General features: G+C 48.5%; 1 protein-coding gene across 1 annotated transcript; it reads left to right on the top strand.

The window, feature by feature from the left end:
• The first annotated feature begins 63 nt into the window (after window positions 1-63).
• larp1 (La ribonucleoprotein 1, translational regulator) lies at window positions 64-25,174 on the top strand. Its single transcript, XM_023845019.2, has 19 exons — window positions 64-715; window positions 8,836-8,897; window positions 9,087-9,152; window positions 12,475-12,622; window positions 13,462-13,596; window positions 13,864-14,016; window positions 15,206-15,365; window positions 15,512-15,656; window positions 15,985-16,159; window positions 16,819-16,988; window positions 17,144-17,530; window positions 18,319-18,442; window positions 18,748-18,953; window positions 19,169-19,275; window positions 19,698-19,855; window positions 20,256-20,400; window positions 20,681-20,790; window positions 20,894-21,021; window positions 22,074-25,174. Exons 1-19 carry the CDS (start codon window positions 328-330, stop codon window positions 22,263-22,265), a joined length of 3,159 nt encoding a protein of 1,052 aa, XP_023700787.2. The 5' UTR covers window positions 64-327; the 3' UTR covers window positions 22,266-25,174.
• Window positions 25,175-25,186: the final 12 nt, after the last annotated feature.

Below are 25,186 nucleotides of genomic sequence, written 5' to 3'. Positions count from 1 at the left end.
CCCAAGCGCGTGCGGGCGCGCCACCCAGAGCCCACTGCGTGCTCACTACCCCCCCCCCCCCCTGCGCGTGCGTGCGCGCACCCCTCGATCGCGTGGTGTTCTTCCATATTGCTGCTGTTACTGGTGATTAGCGAAAAAGGATTCAAAGAGGTGTCGGAGGCGCTTTCTTTATATGTTTAGTTCAGTTTGACCACTCTGCGTCTTAGACTGAAGTGTATTTGGTCTAGGGGTGGAGTGGACGGAGGGGGGAGAAAAACAGCTGAATCGCGGAGTAGACATTTGTATTCTTGAGTTGAAGGCGAATTTGAGAAAGGGGGAAAAGGAGAAATGGCCACTCAGGTGGAGACTCTCCTGCCTAACAACCCTCTGTTAAAGCAAGACGAGCATGGGCACGCCGGCAACACCAAACGCGACGAGGGCTGCCTGGAGCAGGGGTCCAACCAGGCGGCCGCCGGGGCCGGGGGAGACAACGCGAAGGGGGGCGAGTCCGAGCAGGGAGGGCTAGCCTTGAAGGAGCAGGGCAGGCGACAGGCGAAGGACTGCGGCGGCACCCAAGACAAGGAGAGTTGCGATAAGGAGGCCGCTAACTCCAAAGACGACAGCGGTCAGGGAGAAGGAAACGCCAGGAAGGAGTTTACCGAGGCTCCCCCGCCCAAGGTGAACCCGTGGACTAAGAAAATGACCGTGGTCAGCGTGAACGGACAGGCGCATCCCGGTACGTATCCCCGCCTCCCTCTTTCTCTACGGCGTCCGAGCTTAAAAGCGGGCGGCTGCCGGTGGTCATGCGGCGGTAGATCGGGACCCGGGCCCCGCCAGTCTGACATGCAAGGCGACGGCTCCGGGGGGGGAAGAGGGCGCTGCGCGTTAGCAGGCTAGCTGCTAAGAATAGGCTATGCATTGAGCAGGGCCCGAAACCATTTTGGGAATGGGACGGCAGCTGGGCGCTGCGGAGAGCCCCCCGAGCCCGGCACGGACTGGCGTGCCGCTTCTAACTGGCGACTGGACCTGGTGTTCAGCTTTTAGTGCTGCAGCCGGTAGCCATGTGTGAGCACCCCGTCGAGCTAATGACAGGCCCCCGGTCCCGGGCGACTTAGTCCCGCATGGTGCTTAGTCCCGTCCGCACAGCGGTTCTGTCAGGCGGCCTGCTGTTCTGTGCACTTTGCTGTGTTCAGCTCACTGTTCTTTTATACTAGTCGTGCCTTGATTATTTTACGATTTATATTCTAGTGCGGTGCTGCTCTCCTAAATTGCCATTATGGCAAAAATAAACGAGGACTACATGTTTTTACCCATTTAGTACCAAGCATTCCGGTACCTGAGGCTTTTGCCCTGGAAGCAGCACACATTGACTGTTTTAAGCATCGGAGAGCATAGATCGTCCTTTCGGCTAAGTGCTTTAGCCTCCCTGTCGCTAGCCGATGGCTCGTCGGGCCTACGGCGTGGTGGCCGGGAGGCAGCTGTCATAAGGCGCCCTGCGCCCTTTTCCCCACCGTAAGCGCTCGGAGATGCACGCAGGCTATGGGTAGGATGGTGTGTTTATCTCGGGTGGGTGTTGGGGCGAAGCTGGGGCTGCAATCTCGCTTCCATGGACGTTTGTTATGGACCATCACATGGTCTCTCCACGTGTGACTCAGCCGTCGGTCGTTGGAAACACCCATCATACCAAACCGTCCCGAACGACTCGAATAAGAGGAGGATCGGAGGGTGTGCATGTGATTCGGTACGGGGGGTGTCGTGGTTATATGTCTGGTCGTGAAGATTTCTGCACCCCAAAAGCGTTTTACGAGCCTCCCTGCATATGGCGGTCCGGAGGCTGCTCGCCGCTAGCGCCTGGGCCCGTCCCACAGTCAGCATATTTGCACGGGGGGCGCGGGCATGTCCAACGATTACCGGTCCTGTAAACTGTAAATAGGAGGGGGCGTCACTGCGGGGATTTGCCCGATTAATGGAATTGTTCAATTCTTAGCTTAAAGCGGCCCTTTTGTCAGTGTAGCTTAATCGGCAATTCCCACAATCCTCCAGTGCGAGGCAACGTGGTTTAGAGACACGTGACCGTAGTACATCGGTCATTGGAAACGTGGTGTTTGTCTGCATGGCGGTGTTTCGGTGCGGCGACACGCCTAAATGAAGCGTGCTGCAGGTTCATTTAGCCGGGTCCTTGGGTCTTATTTCAGATCGTTTTAACCGACACGTAGCTGTAGTCGCCGAGGGCGCCCCACCCCCACGGGCGCAGTGACACCCTGGTTTGCTCGTCTTGCCATTGTCTTACTGCTGCCGTTTACAGCTGCTGGTGGGGGAGCTTTCGCCGGAAACGGACCCATAGTTATACAATGTGTTACTTCTCGAGATTCGTTACCATGGAAAAAGTCGAGACACGTCATTGCTTTGAAGTTTTTAAGTTCTCGACTTTTTTTAGTAGCGTGGAAACTTTGTATCAGGAAGGTCTTTTTTTCGGTCCGAATGTCTTTGATGCATTTTATAACGAGGGAAACGGTAATTGGAGTAACCCGATACACGCGCTGGCCTTCAGGTTTAGATTAACACTTCTTAGTCAATATATCCAGCTATCTTGTGCAAATTGCTCAAGGTTACATTCTGTTTGTGAAACGCTGGTGAGAATGGCCAACCTGATGTCCTTGCCTGCCGCATGTAGGTGCATTGCAGTTTGAAAGCATTTGACTTTCCACATGGAGCGGGTTGCGGGGTGTCCTGGTGTCCTTTGCTTCATGTCAAAATATTTAGAAATGGGTTTATTGGAATGTTGCATTACACACACATACACGCCCCCCCCCCCATACCTCACCAAAGGCACTGTAGGAAATGGCGTTATGTCATAAGGTAGCTGTGCATGTTTCTGTTAAAAAAAAGTGAAGCTTGGATTCCAGGAAGCAAGATTTGTTATGACACATGGGTGGGATGTGGGCAGCGTCATGTGCCTTTTTTGTTGACCTTTTATTGGCTTTCAGGATAAGTGTGTGCCAATAGTGCGACATAAACATGTCTTTGGAAAACACACCCAGAGAGTGCATTTCTGAATATGTCTGTCCTGTCCCTCGAAACGACTCCCTTGGGTTTTAAATAAATGTCTGACTGCATTCAGGGCAGGTGTCAGCGTCAGACCTTCCTCTGGATCATGGCCTGGTTGGATGTTCCCACTCGCACGATTGGACGGTGCGTCCTCTCATCCAGCCAATGAGGTCTCTAATCAGACCTTTGGTGAAACGCATGCACTCTTATAATGACAGAGGTTGTCCGTCTTCTAAACTTAATTCGTAGACATTCTCCTCGTGGGTTTAATAGGAAGGCCTAAAAACAGCCCAAAAGTGTATAATTTGCCAGCAGTGTGATAGTCTGGAGGAATGTTCTTATGGGCTTGTATGAAGCACCTTAAATTCCCCTGCTTGTAGACGCAGGTGTGTCACAGGTTCGCGCGCCTTCAGGAATACAGCAGCTGCTAGGACACATGCTGAAACCCTGCAGGTGAATCCGTGTTTTTAAGCACCGCGTTCACCCACGACCCATATTGCTTCTGACCTCATATTACTAATACACATTGAGTTATCTGTGCCAATTTTATTAACAGCCCCCCCCCCCCCCCCCCCCGCGATTTCAGCATTCTCTCTCCGTATCCCCCCTGTGATTTCGGGAATCTGCCAGTGGGAGACCCACGTTAAAGGCCAGCGACGGCCTTCTTTTAAAATCCCCCTACAGCTTTTTTTTTTTGGCCCCAGTGGCTCCTGCAGCCTCTTATCTGAAGCTCGTGTCTGGGGTGGAGTGATGTGGATGCAGCCCAACGTTCTCACTGGGCTGTGCCTTTCGGGGGGGGAGACGCTGGCGGCATGTGGTGCATTTCTCTCTCTTTTGGTGTATGTGTGTGTGTGAGAGAGAGAGAGAGAGTGGGAGGGTTGCTTGCTTTTACTTCAGGCCGAGAATCCCAATCCGCCTGCCTGCCAGTCAGCGGCCGGCGACGTCGCCGCGCGGATCACATGACCCGCTGCCGAGGCATGTTCCCAGCCGCTGCCTTTTCCCACCATATTTGGCCGCTGAATTGCCGTCCTGTGCCGCGGTTTCTCCGGCTCGCCTCAGACCTAATATTGGACATGACTGATCAGCAAACACTTAGCGTGGTTGTGTCAGTTGCGGTATTAAATTAGGCTTCAGATATAAACATAGTTCTGAGGAAAACGGCCTTTGCATGGAAGGGCTGGGCGTTCCTTAATGATTTAAATCTTGACACCATAACACAATTTTATTTTTATTAGCTTTTTTTTCTGCTTCCTGGTACATAATGTTAAGTATTCGTTGCTATGTATGAGTTAGTACAATTGCTAAGCAGGAGTCTTTCTGTGCATCTTTGTCTAGAAACGGCAAAACTTTAACCCCAATCCACCCCCCCCCCCCCCGCAACTCTGTAACCACTCTGCTGCCCTTGTGCCACACACATCTCCACCATATGATGGCTTCACCCCTGGTTTTTCCAGCCAGGCTTGGTGGCTGTCAGCCAGTCCGGCGGCCGTCCCCGGGGGGTTGCCGTCAGGCTCGGCGTTTGCCCCGCTCCCCTTGCTGGTCGTGCCCTTGCATGATCTGTACCTCCATTGGCGGCAGATGCCCAGTATAAAATATTTATGTGCCGCGATCAGCTGGTTGCGAATCTTTTTTTGGAAAAGGGAACATCAGAGAGCAGTCGGGGTGACGTGATAAGCGGCAGCACGCAGTGCCGAAAGCTCTGTTTCCATCTCCGCGATTTTCCACTTTTTAAAGATTTTTGAATTGTTTTTTTGGTACGTTGGTTTTTTTCCCCCCAGAGCTTCAGGATTCACATGTCAGCAATAAGCTATATTCGCTTTCCTAAGATTTTCACCTCGAACAAATGAAAACGATCCTTTACTTGTGTTTTGCACAATGATAAATACGGGCACGTTGGAGTGCTTCTTTTTGACTTGAGGTATGAATATACAGACCCTCACTGGGTTACAATGGTCTGTGTCACTATATTTAGACCTTATAATGGATATTCTGGTTCCATTCTGTTTGTAACTTTCAGGACATTATTCAGTAAATTACATTCAGCACTTTTTTTTTTTATAAATCAGGCTTTGTGTTAATGATTTTGCAAAACTTTAGGGTAAAATAATTGTTCCAAGCCTGTTTTAGGTGGGCTAGACTAGGCTATGATGTTTGTTAGGTTAGGTGTACTCTCTTAAAATGCATTTTTACCTTGCGATAGCCACATCGCAACCCGGGGAGAGACAATACACACAGTTGGGAGTTTAGTTTGGGTCCGGACACAGGGTCAAGGTATTTGTCTGGTGCCCCTGGTGCTTATTTTTTTTGGGGGGGGGGGGGGGGGTAAGGACCTATCCGGCGGATTGTTTTTGTTTTCTCACACGTGTGTTTGTTGCTCACGTCTGGAGATTTCTCATTTGGGATTTAAAAAAAGCTGTTAAAAGGTTGTGAGAATTTTCCAGCAGCACACACCTGAGGGGTGGGTGGGGGGGGGGGCTGGAATGCAGTCCGGTGTGTGCGGATGTGTTGTGGCCGTGGGCCGTGAGGGTGGGGGGTGCGGTTAGAGTTAGGGTTAGGGTGCTGGTAGGGGCTTGGTCTGCACTGTAGTTCCCAGGAGCTGTCAGAGACCACTGAACTCTGCACTGATGCCTGTTCACAGGTGGTGTTGGGGTCAGACCCCACCTTCAGCTGCGAGTGAGGGGCGGGGGGTGTCGAAGGTCTTTATCTTGAATTTAACAGCGTAGCATTTCAGGCGTTTTTGTTCCAAGCTATTAGCGTGTATCACGTATTTAATGGTTCGTACCGTAAAAGTCGTACTTTTATGTGACATGTTTTATTTGCGTTTTTTTTTTAATCAGCAGTGGGGTTCTCGGAAGCATTAGTATGGATAATAAATATCTCGTCTACCAACTTTCTCTGAAGCATATAATCCTTTATATTTCGGCTGCCAGGTAGTGTCCTGGTTTGCATTTTTTTTAGTCTCTACGTTCAGACCATTAAACAAGAATGATTTCTGTATTTGTGTTTTCCTACCTCGCTGAGGGTCAGTGAAAAAAATGCATCGTTATCAACAGTGGTGGTACGGTTTACTCTGGTGGGGTCGTCTTCTAAAGTACCCGACCCGACACGTTAACCAGAAAGAAGGATATTTCACTGTAAGGCGCGACGAAATCAAGAATTAATCTAGAGCGTTCCCCACACTTTCAGCTGCGTCCCTTAGGCCCGCTGAGCTCAGATGTTCGTTTGTATCCTGGGAATGCTAATTAAATTTAGCCTTAATAAGTGACATTTCAGCTGGTGGTGGGGGGGAGGATTGACGGTCTGCGGCCTTTTCATTTAAAGGTGTATTACGCCATGCCGACTGTCAAGCTTCCGTGTTCAGATTGTCAGCAGTACCGCGTCCCAGAAGTGGGGTGTATCTCATCTACAGCCTGTACACCCCCAGCCTGTACACCCCCAACCTGCCAGTACACTGGAGAAAGACACCTGACACATCGCCTGGTGATGGATTTAATTGTTTGCTTGACATCCGTTTTGCGCTGAAGCGGTTTGATGGATGAATTTTGCAGCAAGCAGCTGAAAAAAACGTACTCTTCCCACATCGCGTTGTAACTGTTTCGTACTTATTCCAACGCTCATCTTTACCTCGCAGCACTGTGGTAGATTTCAGTCGTATTCCATTGTTCATAAGTAGGACGCTGGTGTTTCAGCTGTGGTAGACAGGAGTGTGTTGGGAACCAGCTTGTGGGGGCAGAGATGCGGGAAGACGGTGAGTCTTTATCCTGCACAACAGACCAGGTCTGATTATCGCACGTTGTACCGTTGTGAAGAGTCTTCCTGGAGGAATTTCATCACCGTCACTCTGTTGGGGGTCTTTGCCTGGATAGAATGTCTTGGCTGCGTGGCCCTGCGTGCCTCGCGATTCGCCAGTTGCTCGCTCCACTGCCTGCGCCATCCAATCTGCGGCAGCTTGCCCATATCTCCATGGTGACGCAGGGTGACCTGTAGCAGTCTGTCCTGGCATGTTGGCTTGTGACGGATACTGTAGGTTGACCACGCCATTAAGAAGCTTCATCATGCTTAGTGCCCTTTTAAGTGACCTGACTCTCAATAGAGTGAAATGCTTGCCATCAAATGTCCTGTTTGTTTGATTTTGTGTGTGTGTATGTGTGTGTGTGTGCAGTGACCAAGTGAACACATGTTTTGACTGCATTGACCTAGTTTAGATTAATGCGCAGTCATCCGTCTTGCGTGCGCCTGCTGTGAAGTTGGCATACTGTCTTACTGAAAGATAAACTGTTGTAAAGAAAGTAACTTTTCTGGAATAGTGATTTATAAGCTTTCTTTACGCAGGTATGCTTTTTTTAAAAGGACTCAACAATGCTCGTTTGTGGAGTCCGCTCTGTTTTGAGAGCTTGTACTTGACGTATCTGCAAGGCTCTTGTCCATATTTAAATAACACATCTGAGCCTTTAATCTGCAGGTTGGATTTAGCAAAAATCAATACTGCTCAGACTAAAAAAGCGGTAGGGCTGGCCACTTCATCGAATTTTAAATTATGACTTTGGCTTCCAATGATTATCAAACAAAACAATTGAGATGTAACGGTTGTGCAGCATTTTGTTTCGAAATGATGCTCCCATTTTCGCTTGTTATGAATCCAGAGTAATGTTACCTGCTCCCTTTTTATTCGTTCTCAATTAAATTATATTCAGAGTTCAAGGGAAAAAAACTTGTATTTAAGTCCAAAAAATGCAAAACTCAATGAATAATTGTGTTTAATTATTGTGATTTCACTATTGAGCAAAATAATCGTGATTATGGTGTTTGCCGTGATCGAGCAGCCCCATTTTCCTGTTCATGCTGATAATTCCCTGGCTAGTGGTGCAGAATGGTAAGGCGTTTTGTCCCCATGGGGACACGAATGACCCGGAACCTGCTAAAACGGAACTGAATGACAATACAAGGCTCAGAAAGATGCCTTCGGTAAGCCTGCATTTCTGCGTAGTCTGATGTTTTGTGGGGGAATTCGGGCAAAATGATACGCATCTGAAAGTTTCTTAATAACCAGACAGATACAAAGGAAACCACTCTATGCATGTTTATCTGAACGCTAGGCTGATTTCTGGGAAAGTTTGCCTTCCAGAATCATTAAGAAGCACTTTCGCTCCTTCGTGTGGCTACTTATAGGCAAATATTTTACCGATCTCACTTCAGCTTCTTAAAATTCCATTGTGGTTTTCTGTACTGTACTAACTTTCAAAACTCATCCCCCATTAAAGACTTGCACTAGAACAATAGGTTAACACGTTATTAAGGTCATTAGTTTATTATATTAGGAAAAATACATTAAATTGGTTGCTATCAGTCAGTCTGCTTTGTTCAATGTCTGAAAGCTGCAATGATTTAACAAATATATGCAAATTTAAACTAGTCTGATCTGACTCATCTATTGTTTAGATGTTGGGGTACTAGCTGTATTCACTAACCAATGTGTTGGTTTGTGCTCGTCTGAAAATGCCGCTCTGTGATGTTTCAGCTTGAGTCTGCTGGTCTCGTACTGGTCGGTCTGCCTTAGGAATGCGGAGCGCTTTGCCGTCAAAGCAGGTAAAAGTGGTTAAGGTATGCTCCAGTCTCAGGTGAGGTGTGCCCCGCCCCGCCCCGCCCCAGCGGAGCTGCAGACTGAAACGCAGCAGCCGGCTTTGCTTTCGGAAGAGTGTCGCTTTCTTGTACGGGCGCGTTTTCACGTTCGCGGTCGCCGAACGCCGATCGAGAACCGGGTGGGTGTTGTGTCACGACCTTGCCAACCCCTTCCTTCTGCCCCCACAGAGCAATCGGGCCCAACCAAGGTGGTGAGAGCAGGCAATCCCCGTCCTCGGAGAGGAGCGAAGGTACGTTCTCCTTGCTGTCCGGCCGACGCCAGAAAAAGAGCCTTATTACGAGAGCGTGGGCATGTTTGTACGGGCTTGGTGGAATGTGGCCATCTTTGAGTAGATTACGTTCACAACCCCATAATTGGGGTTTCCATGGCAGAGGTCAGGTTTGCTGTGTAGGGTGTTCATCAGTGTCTGTGCTCGTAGGTGGGAGACTTCGGTGACGCAAACAATTGGCCAACCCCGGGAGAGATCGCCACGAAGGACCAGCAGGTAGGTGGAGCCGTGCTCCCCTGTCCTCGCGTTTTCTGACCAAGAGGTGTGGAGTACATCTGTAGTACCTACACTCTGGTTAGGAGTTAGACACGAGAGGGCGGGGTCAACGAAAGGAGACATCCGATTGGTGGAAAACACCAGTAGGCCAAAACAATGATTAGATTAAAAATAACTCTGGCACCAGACCCTGTTTTATACTGTGGCTTGCAGGATTGTTCTGGTTAAAGGCAGAGGTGGCAATTTCAGGTCCAGAAAGTAAAAATCCAGACCATGATTTACTTTCAACCAACCAATTGAGCATAAAGTGTCAGTCACAGAGTACTCAACTGGTTGGTTGAAAGTAAATCATGGTCTGGATTTTTACTTTCTGGACCTGAAATTGCCACCTCTGGTTAAAGGTAGTAGGAGGGGTCATTAGAGGGCATATGGGCATACCGTTTGTTTATATTAGAGGTGCTGCTTGAATGTGCTTGGTGAGACCTCACAGCCGAGGTACAGTTTGAGTCTCTCTGGGGGTGACACATTTGGAGGGAAGTATAGTTTGCAGCCACTGGGGCGATATTAGGACAGAGGTACGGCTTAATCCCCCCGCGGGGGTCCAATGAGTATGGGAACGGCTTCTTGCTTACATAAGAGAAGGTCCAAAGGGTATTGGTGAGTGATATTTCAGAGCGATGTCTGGTCACCTTTTTTAGACAGGGCTGCCGGTGATGTGGGTCACGGCAGGGCTAGGAATAACTGCAGCAGGATCCCCTCGGAAAGGATGCCCTTTTAGGGATTCCCGCTCCTGGACCCCCATAGCTATTCTGGTGCAGAGGGCCGGACCATTTCCGGGTGTGGGGGGGTGCCGTTTGGTTGGCTTCACGCTGGTGTTTCCCAAACCCTGGCTTGCAAGTGCTATGTTGTACCTACAGCCCTTTACACGGGCTTAGTTAAACTTTTTGGTTCACGCCTAACTCGATATTTCCGATATTTCTTGGTGAGAAATTTGGGAAAGTCTTGGAAAAACAAACTTCTGTAAAGTCTATCCAAGTTTTTCGTCTATCATAAATTAATAAATCTCCTGGTTAATATTTAATATATGTGTAATATGGTTTAATATTTATAACCTCTGCACATACAATATTTTACTACGGTGAGGTTCATGCATGCAAATCAAGGTAAAATTGGGGGGGGGGGGTTTGTGCAGAATATGTGCCGTGCCCAGGCTGTATTACAAACCCATTCAGGAAAAGCCGCTGTAATTATTCAATTTAATTTCATATATCGCCTTTCTCAACATTATGGCTATGTGGCCGCAGTGTTGGCAAATTCTGCCTTCTCATGACAGACAGCTGTATAAGCTTCCCGTTGCTATGCATGCATTCTACTGGACATGCTATGCGTCATCTGATTTCTGCGTTCATGTAGAACTAGCAAAAAGTGCCTCGTCACAGTTTAGAAGATATGCATCTCAGAAGTATGCTCATGTCCCTTCTTTTTTGGGGCGATGGTGGTGCAGGAGGTAGTGCTACCGTTCGGCAACCGGAGGGTTGCAGGTTCGAGCCCCGGGTCCTGACCCCATCCAAGTGTCCTTCAGCAAGACACTGAACCCCAAATTGCTCCCGGTGAGCTGGTTGGCGCCTTGCATGGCAGCCTCCCCCACCGGTGTGTGAATGTGTGTGTGGATGGTGAATGTGAGGCATAACTGTAAAGCGCTTTGGTGCTCGTAAGAGTAGTAAAAAGCGCTATATAAATGCAGTCCATTTACCATATTTTCATTTCTGTGGTGGATTCAGTTTGATGACTTATTGTTTAGGACAGAGGTGTGAGTTCTTGCCAGTGAGGTCCAGTAAGTCCCACAGGGACCAGAGCGTGGTAGGACTAGGCCTTTTCCAGACCCAGCAGAACCGTGAATACCTCCGTCTCAGCCTACTGGTCTTGGTCAGGTGACCCACCCAAAAGCTGTGAAGTCCGTCATTGGTTCAGTGGCCTTTATCAGCTTCTGTCCGCTTTGACAGTCAGGTGCCCCCTAGTGGTTGAAACAATCTGCCTTGAACCCGGGATTAAAGCATGGAAATGTTTCTTGCAAGACTCAAAGCACAACAGCATGACATTTTTGCTACAGTATATGAATAAGCAGGCATGATTGGGGCACTTGTCTTTTGATACCATTTGTTACTTATCCATAAAGTTCTGTTAAAAATTCTAAAATCTATTAGTCAAATAAAGATGTATTTCATAAACAAGCTTTTACCAAATACATTTTAGTGTGGACCTGTAAAGCCCAAACTTAACATTACTGTGGAACAGTACTAGATACCGGCTCAGTGCTAATGCTGATATTTCCAATTTTGTCGCATCTAAAGGCAGTGAACTGGTTGATCTTGCCGGCATTCACCGGTTGGGTTTGGCCGCTGAATCCTCACCACTGTTGACCACGGTCCATTCAAGGCACTCATGATTCATTGCATCTTTACATGCCTGTAAACCATTGAACAAACCATTTAATTTAGCTCAAGAAGGTCCTGGTTAGCTGGCCCTGGGGTACAGCTGTATAAAAAAAATAAGGGCATACCCCATGCAGTGCACTTCACACCCAGTTATCACATATACCTACTTGCTGGGTCTTTAAAAAAATACAGCTGTTAGGTGAAATGTTGTTTGAGGACATTCCTGTGGACTGTAACAGTACACTACTGGGGAAGATCCGCAATTATGAAGTCACTCATTTATCCACAGAAGGGGACAAGGGAGCTTTTTTTTGGTAAATTATTACTCATTAAGTTCCAGTTATCTCTGGAAGTCCAGTTAATATTTAAGCTTGCCTGGCTGAGTCTTTTGGACGTTTCTGAGAGTCTGCGAATATTTGCGTGTTGTTGTGCGTGTTCAGTGATCTGGTCTCTCATCTCAAGGCACGAGGGCCGATGTGATACCCGACACCTGGTGCTGGGCCAGTTTGGGGTGCCTAAAACTGATCTGGGTTCAGCTAGTCCCAGCATGTGCTTCACACCGCAGTGCTTAAAGACCCATAGCTAGACCTGATTAGTCAAACTCAGAATCGGTTCCAAATGCTGTTAATGCTTATGGACGTCTCTGCTGAGTCCCTGTTCCCGTCATCTTCTTAAAAGATTTGAAGACAGTCACATGTCATTGGGCACAAATGTTTATTGCAGCAAATAATTCTAAATGCAAACTTTATTTCGTTTAACTTTGTGCTAATGGCCAGACGTCTAATTCGAAAGCGTTTCCCCCAGTTGTGGCGTTTTGATTTTCATTTCATAATTGCGTTTTATATATTGTGGCCTTCAATGCCGGCTTGTGATGTCTGACACCTCAGGCACCCAAGAAAATGGTCGTCAAGAAGGAGTCGAAGGAGAAGCGAGAGAGTGAGGAGAGCAAGGAGAACCAGAAGGCAAAATCCGACGACTCCGGAGAAGAGAAGAACGGAGATGAGGACTCTCAGAAGAACGGGCAGAAGAAGAAAGGTGAGTACCCTCCTGACTGGTGACCACCTGCGGTCCATAAGCATCATGCTAAACCTTTGCCTGGGACTAGTCCTCTGGAGGGGCTGAACCTTTCTCTGGGGCTAGTCCTCTGGATGGGGCAGCATGTGGCTCAGTGGGCTAAGCCCTTGTGCCTCTGACCAGAAGGTTGCTGGTTCAATCCCGGCCTCAGCACGTCTGTGAGCCCTTGAGCAAGGCCTTTAACCCCCAGTTCCCTGACACTACAACAGGTTGGCTGCCCTTCGTGGCCATAGTTGCTGACATAGATGGTGGAGGTGAAGAGAATTTCCCCACGGGGATCAATAAAAGTATCTATTATTATTTATTGGTTTAAACCTTTACCTGGCACTAGTACTCTGGAATGCTCACACTGCTTAGGAAACCCATAGCTTTCTGCATAGTTGTGCTTTAAACCCTTTAGAAAGGTGCAAACATTAGTTGCTTTGTACCCCCTCCGACGCTATTTGGTTGTATCTGGGGCAGGGGGGGTTCCTCTTTAGACACCCGAGGTTTGTGGAGATTGGTGTGTCCTGCCTTTGTGAACGGCAGCCATACGACCCGCTGCTCTTTGGCAGTGGAGAGGATGGCTGTGACCAGCCGCTTCCCCGCACAGCAGTAAATCGGAGATCGAGATCAGCAAGCGAGACTCTGACCCACGCCCCCGCGGCGTACCTGTGCCCAGCGCCACGTCATTCCTGACTCCGGTCCCATGTAAACCCCATTTGCATTTAGAGGACTACTGAGGCACCCTAGAGGCCGCTGCAGGGATAGCACCTCTGCGGCCTGAGTGTCAAAAGCTGACGGACGCCCTCCCGTTCCAGGAAACAAGCACAAGTGGGTGCCGCTGATGATCGAGGTGAAGTCGGAGGGCCCCAGGGAGCGATCGGCGTCTCGGAACAATACGCGGCAGAATGAGGTCCCCCGTGTGCCCCCCAGCGGCCGCAACGACCTGAAAGGTGAGTTGAGGGGGGAGGTAGCAGGTGGAGTCCCACCACCTTAGTCTGAGGGTTATTTCATTCATTTGACTTTTACTGCACATCTGATTTTTTTTTCCCTTTTTAAATTTTCTATTGTATTTTTTTTCTTATTAATATTACCTTTAACATTACTGTTTTTATTAATTATGGTTGTTGAACACCTTTCCTTTCACTGCAAGTTATGGTCTGACTGTGTACCTCGCATGTATAAAAAATCCTTAAATTCGCGTTCCTGTCTCCCGGCAGACTGGAACAGCGGCCGGTACGAGCGGGAGTGGCGGGACGACCACGACGAGGTGTCCAGCGTGAAGAGCGAGGGCGCCCCCTTCCGGGGGGGCTACAGGGGCCGCGGCCGGGGCCGAGGGAGGGGCCGGGGTCGAGGCAGGGGCGCTGGCCGAGGTGCGTGGCCTGCTTTTTTCATTCTCGCTTTTTCTCTTTTAACAAAGCTTGACCAAATGTGATCCCTGTCACTGTGTGGCTTCTCTTCGTCGTCTGCTGTCCTTAATCCCACAATCCCTTGCTCAATTTTCACCCACTGTGGACAGACCTGAAAGAAATGACCTCTGTGTGTGTGTGTGTGTGTGTGTGTGTGTGTGTCTCTCTCTCTCTCTCTCTCCTCTTGGTCTCTCTCTCTTCTGGATGAACCCGTCGGCTGTCTGACATTCACAATCCAAAATTTGCACCCAGCTTGTTTACCAAAGCTGACCTATTTTGTGAAATCGCAATGCCGCAATCAGGGCTCCTGTGGGCCGTTGGCTTTTGGAGAAGAATCACTGGTCTGACCACTTGTTGGCTGGTGTCTGTTTTGTGGTTACCCTGTGGGGTCCTCGGTCGCTTCCAGAGTGACTGCCAGCTGCAGTTTTAAATCTGGAATGGAAGGTAGTCTTGCACACAATGTTGGGGTTCACACCTGGTGTGGCGCTGTGACCCAGAGACGTTTGCTTTGCCTGCCCCAGTCATCCAAAGCGGAGTCATCTCTGGACTCTTGTTACAAAAATGTCGCTGGGCATGTAGCCGGTTCTGAGTCTTGCATCACTGCCTCAAAGGATTTTACTTGACCTGCAGTCGTTTCTTTGGAAGGTGGAAACCGTAGACAGATGTCTGTGGGCAAGTGTGCTAACGCTGAGAGATCATTTCGGTGGGAGAGGTTCCTAAATGTTCTCAGGGACTCGCTGTCCCCACCCCGAGGAGGTGGTGGTGTGAATCACAGTCTATGTGGTCTGGGAAGCCATTGCAACATGCCTTGTTGGTCCCCATGGAAATTAGTGGGAGGAGCCTGGTCTGGTTGCCACGGGGACTCTGGAATCTAGAGCAAGGGGGCGGAAGCTTGTCACCCCTGACCCCAGATCAGGTGTCGGTTTCGCTTCAAAGCCATTCACGCAGTTGTTACTTTTCTTGTGAAAACTTCTAACCAAGTGAGTGATGAGAGTCCATATTAGGCAGGATTCCGGTGTAGTTTCAGTCATGTCTGTGTCTTAGGTCTCTGTCCTGTCTGTCCATAAACTTTATGTATATATGTTGCCCTGTGCTCCTGAGAACGTTATTTCACATCACCATGTGTCTGAATATGCCCCCCCTTCCTTTTTAGGACATTACGATTACCACTACGGCTACAAAGCCTACGACCCTAAGGACGGGGCATACGGTCACAAGTTCGGTACCGTCACCTACTACTACGACAACCTGAGCAGTAACGACCTATACACCGTCGACCAGGACCTGCTGAAGGACTACATCAAGCGCCAAATGTGAGCAGAACGTCTCCTTCCTCCTTCCTCTGCGTTATACTTCTTGGAGGCAAAGTGCTCATCGGGGCTGCCTGTTTCTTGGTATCGAGGGCAAAGACGCGAAGCCAGATTATCCATTGTGACCCGCTGTCGTTCTTGTTCTGCAGCGAATACTACTTCAGCATCGACAACCTGGAGCGGGACTTCTTCCTGCGCAGGAAGATGGACCAGGAGGGCTTCCTGCCCGTGGCCCTGATTGCCAGCTTCCACCGGGTCCAGGCCCTGTCCACCGACATCAATCTCATACTGGAGGTGAGGCTTCCAGGCTGGTGCTCATTGACTGTTCCTCCTTGGATCAGTCTGTTTTCAATTAAGGGGCTTTAAACGGTGTAGCTCAGTGGGTTAGGACTCTGTTGAAAAACAGCATCAGTTAAATAAATGGAATTTAAATGTACTAAAACAAATCGGAAAAGGTAATTGATGCCACACTAGAAACGAGATTTGATGCAATGGTAAGTGTGTAAGGAATTTCGTGGGTTATTGCAGCGGGGAATTGCGGACTGTTATATCTAGAGTGTTTATTAAAGTCCCACAACTTCCAACAGCTTCCTCCTGTCCGCTCACCCGAATGTGATTTCAGGCACTGAAGGACAGCAAGGAGGTGGAGCTGATCGACCAGAAGATCCGCCGGAAGGTGGAGCCGGAGAAGTGGCCGCTGCCTGGCCTGGCCATGCCCGATCACTCGCAGACCGACTTCTCGCAGCTCGTTCACTGCCCCGAGTTTGTGCCCCGGCAGGCTTCGGAGAAGCAGTCAGGTAACCCCGCCCCGGAGCTGCGGCGAGAGGATCACATCAGTCCTAAAACTGCCCCTGGCGCAGTAACAAAATTTAACGCATCCTTTTGGCCAGCGGCATGACAAGTTTTGGGACTTTGCTCATGTGACTAAACTGCAGCTCTGATTGGCTGGATCCACAGAGTTGACACTTCCGTTCACCTGGGCGCAAATTTTTATTTGCCCTCAGTTGCTGCTTGGGAACATTGCATCTGTGGCCCCTAGTTTCAAAGTCGTCGTCTGTTCTGATAGACGGCACTCTATATGCTTTGGCTGCGGAGTAGCTGTTCTGATGTAACAAATCCTCTTTGACATTCAGAATTTTTTTTGTTAACATGGTTCGGTACCCTGGTACCTCTAACCGACATGGTTTGACCTTTCAGAATACATCTGCTGTTCTCCTGGTTTTACTCTGCCCTTCTGGCCAGTGCAGTCACTTAACGGTCTTTAATTTCGGGAATATGAAATTGCCGTTGCACAATTAAGATGCCGTGGCCACGTGGATGGTGGCAGTTTCCCGATTTCTGCCCGGATCCATGTGACTGACCCAGTGGGTTTAGCCGTAACCGCGAACGATCCTGCTGGCCCATGTAGCCAAAGTGGCCGGAGCTTCTTCCACATCTGCGGCTTTCTAATGCACAGGGTCTGCGCCGGGGTCCCCGAGGTCCTCTACGCCAGTGCAGACCAAGGCAGAAGACGCCAGCAATCTTAAGACGATGCCCAAGGGGCTCTCCGCCAGCCTGCCGGACCTGGACTCCGAATCCTGGATTGAGGTGAAAAAGAGGCCCAGGCCGTCACCCTCCAGGTCAAAGGTGAGTCGGTGCTTCCACAGCTTCACCTGCCAGCCTTTATTGCTATTGCTCCACCCATTTGGCAAAGCACCTCCCATATATGTGTACATCACACCTCAAAGAGCTGTTGTTATTGGCCAGTCACCTTGACCCTATCTTTGCTCGGCCAACGACAGTCGTATGCAACATCGCAGAAGACGGAGGAGGCCCGCTCACCGGTGCTGCCCGGCCCTCCTGCGCGGGAGGAACAGGACGAGCCCGAGGAGCTGGACTTCATGTTCGACGAGGAGATGGAACAGATCGACGGCCGGCGGAACACGTTCACCGATTGGTCGGACGAGGACTCGGACTGCGAAATCGATGACCACGACGTCAACAAAATCCTGATCGTCACGCAGACGCCACCATACCTGCGCAAGCACCCCGGGGGTGACCGCACGGGCCACCACACATCCCGCTCCAAGCTGACCAGTGAGCTGGCCAAAGTCATCAATGACGGCCTCTACTACTACGAGCAGGACCTGTGGGACGACACATACGAGCCCGAGTACGCCACCATAAAGGTGAGAGCGGGCCATACCCGTCTTCTCCAACCTCCTTGGGTTGGGACTCTGCAGCGCCACCTATTGTAATTGTGAGGTAGTGAAGGTCAGCTTCCAGAATTTTTTTTCATTGTTGCGTAATTGTATCACTGAATCTTTTGAAAGTAACTTAAGCAATTTATTCTCCCGGGTTCTCGCGCTGAGACCATTTTTAGAGTGTCGCCCAACCCCCAAGGCCAGCTGAAATGTAGTCTTTTTGTTGAGGCTGTTTCTGGATTTGTCCGGACATTCGGAGCGTGTGACGTTGGGTCTGCCATTGTGGGCCGTTCCTTTTGAGTCGCTCACGTGCCACGTCCCACCGGCGTAGCTGTGCATTCTGGATACTCACTTGTTGTTTATAAATAAATGGCTTTGGGCTGGTTTATAAATAAAGAGACTGTGGGCTGGTTCTGAACTGAATATGGATCTCCATGGATGTCGGGTAATCCTTCTTGCGATGGCTAAATTTCCCCCTTGTGGGATTTTAAATAAAATCATAATTACGCTGGTTATCGTGAGGCATTCCATGGGGTGATACTTCATTTTTTTCTTTTCTTCTTTTTTTCTTCTTTTTTTTAAGCCAATGCTGCAGACTTTGGTCTGGCTTGAGTTGGATTTGTTCTCTTTTGTGTTTGTTATTCCTGACCGTCGCTGCTTTCCGATTGTTTTCTGAATAGAATTCCACCTAATTTACAATCCTGGTGTGTTTGTCTACAGCCCTTTCAATGTCCTGAAAGCTGATGCATTTTTGTTCGCTTACTCCTTCACAGCAAGAGGTAGAGAACTTCAAGAAGGTCCACCTCATCAGCCGAGAGGAGTTCGACTGCCTCACCCCCGAACCCCCTGTCGATCCCAATCAGGAAGTCCCACCCGGTCCCCCACGACCCCAGCAGAGTAAGTAGCCCTCACATTGTATGAGTTTGAGTGACTATTTACCACATTGGGAACAGGGTATCCTGTTCTCTGCTATTCATTGTTACTTTTGGTGGGAGGTGGTTTTTCTAATGACCTCTTAAGCTGAAATGAAATGAAATGAAATGAAATTTAAATGAATTGGAAATGAAATGATGAAATGGAAACAAAGCCCCCCTTAAAGTCAGTTGTGTGTTCAGGGCGGTTTCTTGCTTAAAATTCGACGTAACTTGAGGTTCCTCGGCCACTGAGTGCATGTGATGCTTATTCCACCCCCCCACCCGCAGTCCCAACAGACGCATTGGCCAACAAGCTGTTCGGCGCCCCTGAGCCTTCGGCAGTTGCCCGCTCCCTCCCCACCACCGTGCCCGACTCGCCCAACTACCGCAGTGCCCGAACCCCACGGACGCCCCGCACGCCGAGGCTGAAGGACCCCACGCAGACGCCCCGCTTCTACCCCGTGGTGAAGGAGGGCCGACCTGTCGACGCCAAGGTTAGAACGCTGTGTTTGTGATCGGAAGGTTGTGGGTTTGAATCCCAGAGTCGGCTGAATGGTTTCAGCATTGGGCCCTTGAGCAAGGCCCTTAATCCCTAATTGATCCAGGGATTGTCTGACCCTACCTCCACAAACACGTGCGTCGCTTTGGATAAGTTTCTGCTACATAAAATGTAAGTTTGTTTTTTTTTTCCCCCCCCCCCTCCCGTCAGACCCCCCGCAAGAGGAAGACCCGGCATAGTTCGAACCCCCCCATGGAGTGCCATGTGGGCTGGGTGATGGACTCCCGCGAGCATCGTTCCCGCACCGCCTCCGTCAGGTGAGGGCACTGTCATGCTAAGGTCACATGACTCCCACCGATTTCAGGACAAATGCGTGATGGTGCAAAATAAAAAAACGTACCTTTGCCAGGAATAAAGAATATATCCTTGGAGTCTTTAAAGTGCATTTTATCTTAGGCTGAGTTTGGGGTCTGAGGTAGGACATAAAAGCGGCTAAAGAAAGAGTTATGTAGCCGCTTGGATATTTCCTTAACATTGCTTTGTTCAGGATTGTAGCTATTAAGGGATTCGTACTGTATGTTGATTGTAAATATGAAATGTTAGTGCTGTGTTTAAGCACAGGGTTAGACCTTCTGTCCCAGGTGCCATGAAATTTTCAGCTCATTGTCTTTGAGTGAATCCTCTGCCCTCGGTCCAATCTGTCTCCGCTCTGCGTTTAAACTCCGCTCCCCAACCACAGTTCCAACGCCAGCCCCTCAGAAGGCACCCCGGCTCTGGGTAACTTTGGCTGCACGCCTCAGTCCCTGCCCAAGTTCCAGCACCCTTCGCACGAGCTGCTCAAGGAAAATGGCTTCACGCAGCATGTTTACCACAAGTACCGCCGGCGTTGCCTAAACGGTACGTGAGGAGGCCGGGGTCAAGCTGATCTGGAGCGTATTACACAGCCAGGAAATTCAAGTTTGCATGTATGGAATTAGCAAAGGATCTCTGTCCATGCCCAGATGGTTGTGGGGTCAAATCCCATGATATGTATAATTGTCATATTTATACTTATTTATTAATAAAATCATTATTTTATTATACTTAGTTGATATAAATTTGACAAGGCATGGTCAGACAATTCCTGGAGCAACTGAAGTTAAGGGCCTTACTAAAGGGTGATGTTACTCTGGCCTTGAATGTTGCTTTGTATAAAAGCATCTTCTAAATGAACGTGATGTAATGTGCATTCCCCCAAAGAAGCTCTGTGTGTGTAAGTGCAGGGTTCGTAACCCTCATCTGCTCGGCTCCCTCACAGAGCGCAAGCGGCTGGGCATTGGGCAGTCGCAGGAGATGAACACGCTCTTCCGCTTCTGGTCCTTCTTCCTGCGGGACCACTTCAACAGGAAGATGTACGAAGAGTTCAGGCAGCTGGCGGTGGAGGATGGAAAGGAGGGATACAGGTGCGACCCGCTCCCCACGCTCACGCGGCGGTCTTCATTGGTTAATGTATAATATTGACACGACCATAACCAATCACAGGCTAGCAATCAGTCTGGCCCTGGAGGCAATGTTCACTTAGGGAAGTACAGCAACTGGGCTGGTTATTGTGTAGTATAGGTCACTGTTGACTAGTTTAACACTTTGTAATCACTACCTCCTATTGTCCCTCAGGAGTTTAATCTCCTGGATTGGACTGTCGGCACAGTGCAGTTCTTACCCTTGTCTGCTGTGTCTGCTTAGGTACGGTCTGGAGTGCCTCTTCAGGTATTACAGCTACGGCCTAGAGAGGAAGTTCAGACCGGACATATTCAAAGACTTTCAGGAGGAGACCGTCAAGGACTACGAAGCTGGTGAGCTGTGCCGTCCTGTACACGTTGAACAGACTTTCTGCAGCCTTTGGTAGTTCCACTGAATTTTTTTCCCGTCTCTTCTCCCACATCCCCATTTCCTTAGGCCAACTATACGGGCTCGAAAAGTTCTGGGCCTTCCTGAAATATTCCAAAGCGAAAAGCTTGGAAATCGACCCAAAGCTACAAGAGTACCTGAGCAAGTTCAAACGCCTCGAGGACTTCAGAGTCGACGTGAGTATGATGGTCGCCTTTTAGCTCTAGGGTCCAATAGCAGAGCCCCGGCCCTGGAACCTGCAGCTCTTGGGTTTTGAGTTCTTCAGCTTAAGCTTCCAGGTGGTCGGCAGGTGTGGTAGGAAGACGTTCCTAGTCTGCTGTGCTCCTCCAGGTCACCACACTCCAACACTGCACTCTAGGGCTGCAACTATCAAATATTTTCGTTTTCGGATATTTGGTTTCTTGCGTTGCCGTACCCATTAATCATAACCACGTTTTGGAAATACCTCCATATTTTGGAGCTTTTTGGACTCTTGTCGAGGAGAACAGTCTCAACTCGTAACCGATCTCTTTTTCACTTACCTTCTTGTGTATTATGTGTGTGATTTGCGTGAAGTTCTCATTGCACCACTCTGCAGTTAGTAGAGTATGAACTGCCTTTTCCAGTGCTACAGTAAACAAGGTATTTGCCAGATATTTACTGGTTATTAACCAGTTCATCAAATGCGTATTTTTCCTCAAATGCTTTTTGTATTTACATTTTTCAAGGTCATCCTTGAATTTTGCTTGCAGCACCACTGACATAAAGGTTAATATCGTTGACGAAAGCCTATAAGTTTCGTAAACTTGACTTAAGTTACGAAAATAAAGAACAACTAAATGAAAACTACGATTATCGTTTCAGAAACTAGCTTGTACAACAAATATGAAATACTTTACCGTTTTTAAAAATACTGTTTAGCTAAAGTAATGCTTTCTTTAATACTTAAAAGTTTACTTCAAATGAAAATTGAAAATATTATAGAATTAAATAAGAACTATAATAGAGTGACTACACACCGGTGGCCCGTATTGCGAAGCCAGATGTTTTGCTTAGCCCAGATAATTTGTCGGATACAAGGTACCCCAGTTGAAATGGACTTTATCCATCCGCTTACATTTTAGCCCAGGCTACCTTAAATCCGTTATCCGGCTAAGAAATCCTGCTTGGTGGTGCAGGTCCCAGTGCGTCCGTTTTCCGCTCCCATGCACGCAGTGTTTCTGACTCTCGGTCGCTTCGTCTGTTTCAGCCCCCGATCGAGGAAGGCGGGAGGAAGAGGCACGCGTCGAGTAGAGAATCCCAGGGCCGACACCGGCACTCGTCGCAGTCCGGCGGCCAGTCCAGCGCAAGCCCCCCCCAGCCCCAGCAGGGGGCACCAAGCGACGATGCCAAACCCCCGAGCCAGCGCACTGCGCCGTCAGACGCCAAGTCACCGAAGTAGCCTTGGCGGGACCGCTAGCTGTTTAACTTAATGCCGTTATATACCACCACCACAACCCCAATGTTTTTGTTTCTCGCCACAAGGAGGTCTGGAAATTGACATGAGCACGACGGAGAAGATTTTAACGAGTGGCCTGTGACTTCGGGGCTGCGGCCGTGTTTTACACGTTATCCTTTTTCCCGTTTTGTTTTGGTTTTAATCCAAATTAGACCGGAGGGACTGCTAGGAGAGAGCTTTTAGCTGTTTTCAGTTTAAAAGGAAAAACGTTTTATTCACCCACATTTTGATGGCCGTGGATTTGAACGCCGTACGTCTTGTGGGATTTATTTTTTTTTTCTCTTTTTAATTTCTATTTAATTTTACCTTCAACTTCTCCAACTGACACCGTAACTCTGGCTCAAAGACGTCCTGTAATTCCTTACTACGCATTTGGAATTTAATTATTTACCTTATTTTTAAAATTTTATTTTTTTTTTTTCTTTTTTTGGTGGAGCGGTATTCTGGAGACTTGTGCTTTGACCGTTAATTACTTGACTGGGTTTGAGGGCTGGAAAAATATGAGGAAAAACAGAACTTAAAAAATAATAAAATACCAAAAGTTGGGGAGACAGGAAAAAAAAAAAGAAACGGACGTTGTGCAGATCCCTTGTGATGCGCTGGACCTCTTACAGTTGCCTTATTTTAATGGGGTTTCCCCCCCCCCCCCCCCCCCCACGTTGTTTGTGCCCCACCTTCCCTCACGCTAGCCGATTGTACGTCATCCTGACTGCGTTATTCTAACGCATCATGGCCGCACGGCGCCCCCCCCCCCCCCCGTCCTGCTCGCCAGAACTTTCTACCTTTTGATGGTCTTCCACGTGTCTTTTGGTCTGTTACAGCTGCCGCCTCTCCTCCCACTACGTATCGTGTTTGCAGTTTGTGGCTAAATTTGTGCTCAAGCTTCACTGGGGGAGGGCTAATCAGCTTCCTGCAGCCTGCACTACCCCGGCCCCCACCCACACACAACCCCCCCCCCCCACACACACACCGCAGCTCTTGTCTCTGGAGGAGAGTCAACGCCTTCTCTCACCGTCGCCGGAATCCCAGGCGGACTTGAACTCCGAATACTTGAAAAAAAAAATAAGAAAAAAGAGTAAACAAAACACAAACTGTATAAAGGTTATCACAGCGTACCTTAATGGTGCGGGGACCTTGGCAGAAGGAGGTGATGAGTTCTCTGCCCCCCCCCCCCCCAACACACACACAAGATGCAAGATGCATGAAGAGGAAAAAATAAAACGCAAACTGCTAGTAATCACCTTCTGGGAGATTCACCAACCGCCCCTGATCCCAGTGTTTTAAAATTGCATCCACATTCGGCCAAAGAACACAAGCCTCCCCCCCCCTGCCCATTTTGGGTCCTGCTTTGAGGCCTCATCCTGGTACACAGCTCCTTCGTCATCGCAGTCCCCGACCTGCATGGACGAAGCCCGGTTTCCCTCTTCATGCCTCCATCATCCGCCATGGCTCCTCAGCAGGGTTTTAAAGTTAATCGCATCGAATTGAATCACTGTAAATGTGAATTTACAGCGGTGAACCAAGATTACAGCTCCCAGATGCTTTTTAACCCTATATACATTTGCCTTACATGTGTAAATGCTTTTTTTTTTTTTTTTTTTTTTAATGGTCTCATAATCTTTTAGTGATTTTAAGTTTAATTTGCTGTGTTCTAGTCTGCCAGGGAGTTGGGTATGTCAGTGCTGAGTTTGTGTTAGCTATAATACCTCTGAACTGTCGCACATGGGAACGCAGTTTTGCATAAAGGGAGCTGGACTTTTAAGGAACAAATTCATGCAATTGGAATTAGAAATGGGAAGAGTCTAGAAAACAAGCTTTCTTTTAAAATAAAAATCCTTTGTTTACAAACTGCATGCCACAGTGAAACAATGGGATTGATGAAGAACTTCGATGGCAGGCATCTACGTGGCTCTGACTGTGGTCAAGCTCTGGTTCTGTGGGACTCCATAAATAGACCCTGGAACACTCTTTCAGAGGGTCCAGATGCTCACAGGCTCCCTCTGCTGGTGACTGAAGTGATCTTCAGCAAAGTTATTTAAGCATACGTTTCCATCTCAGAAATTCTGGATTGTCTCCATTTGTTTCTTTTTGTCATGGCATCTTTCAGATTATGTAAGGAATCCTTACCTCCCCCCCCCCCCCCCTGCATTTTCTTAAAGGATGAAAGTAGCTGTAGTTCTCAGAATTGATGCATCAGTCAATGATTCGTAACTATTTTGAAGCCCGAACTCTTCAGATGACAAGGGGGTGAGGCGCATGAACTCTATGGCCAGCAGGGGGTGCCCTTCCTCAAGGAGTCCCTATGTCATTTGATGACCTATATCTCTGGGATTAAGTGCCCTACGTTTCATAGGTCTGCTTTGCCGCATCACGGTGAAGCCCCCGCCACGAGCAGCTGGCGTTCTGGTTTGAGGTGTGCCACATTTTTATTATTGTGGTGTTTTTTTTTTCCTGCAGTGGGGGCACTGTTGCCTCGGGTGAAAGCCAGGGTTTGGAGGTACATGGCTATGATGTAGAGGGACAGAAAAGGACAAAAAATTCCATTAAGCCATATAAATTAAATAGCTGTATATGATCCATTATGTTAATAGTTCATAACATTGCAAAATCCTTGACTTATCACAGATTAAAAAAGGTAACTAAAAAGAAACAAAAAAATATATAAAATGAAAAAATGTAAAATACTTGAATGAGGTCTTGTATTATATCATTGAATATTCATAATATCTGCTTTGTAGGCTGATGTGATTTGCTATTAGTGTCATTTGTAATTTGTAGTAATTATGCTTTTCCTTAATAAATAAAAAAAAAAAAACAACAAAACGGACAAAAAAAACCTTAAACACCAAAAATCAGGTTGCTGT

This window comes from Paramormyrops kingsleyae, chromosome 24, assembly GCF_048594095.1.
Source record: "Paramormyrops kingsleyae isolate MSU_618 chromosome 24, PKINGS_0.4, whole genome shotgun sequence".
Lineage (NCBI taxonomy): Eukaryota > Metazoa > Chordata > Actinopteri > Osteoglossiformes > Mormyridae > Paramormyrops > Paramormyrops kingsleyae.
This window is presented reverse-complemented; position numbering and strand designations above follow the sequence as displayed.

What these genes read in the sequence shown, in the direction of transcription:
- larp1 (XM_023845019.2), top strand. Translation starts at nt 328, where the DNA reads ATGGCCACTCAGGTGGAGACTCTCCTGCCTAACAACCCTCTGTTAAAG. An exon ending in ACATCAATCTCATACTGGAG is followed by an intron (nt 15,657 to 15,984) that starts GTGAGGCTTCCA and finishes ATGTGATTTCAG; the next exon opens with GCACTGAAGGACAGCAAGGA. An exon ending in TCGAGGACTTCAGAGTCGAC is followed by an intron (nt 21,022 to 22,073) that starts GTGAGTATGATG and finishes CGTCTGTTTCAG; the next exon opens with CCCCCGATCGAGGAAGGCGG.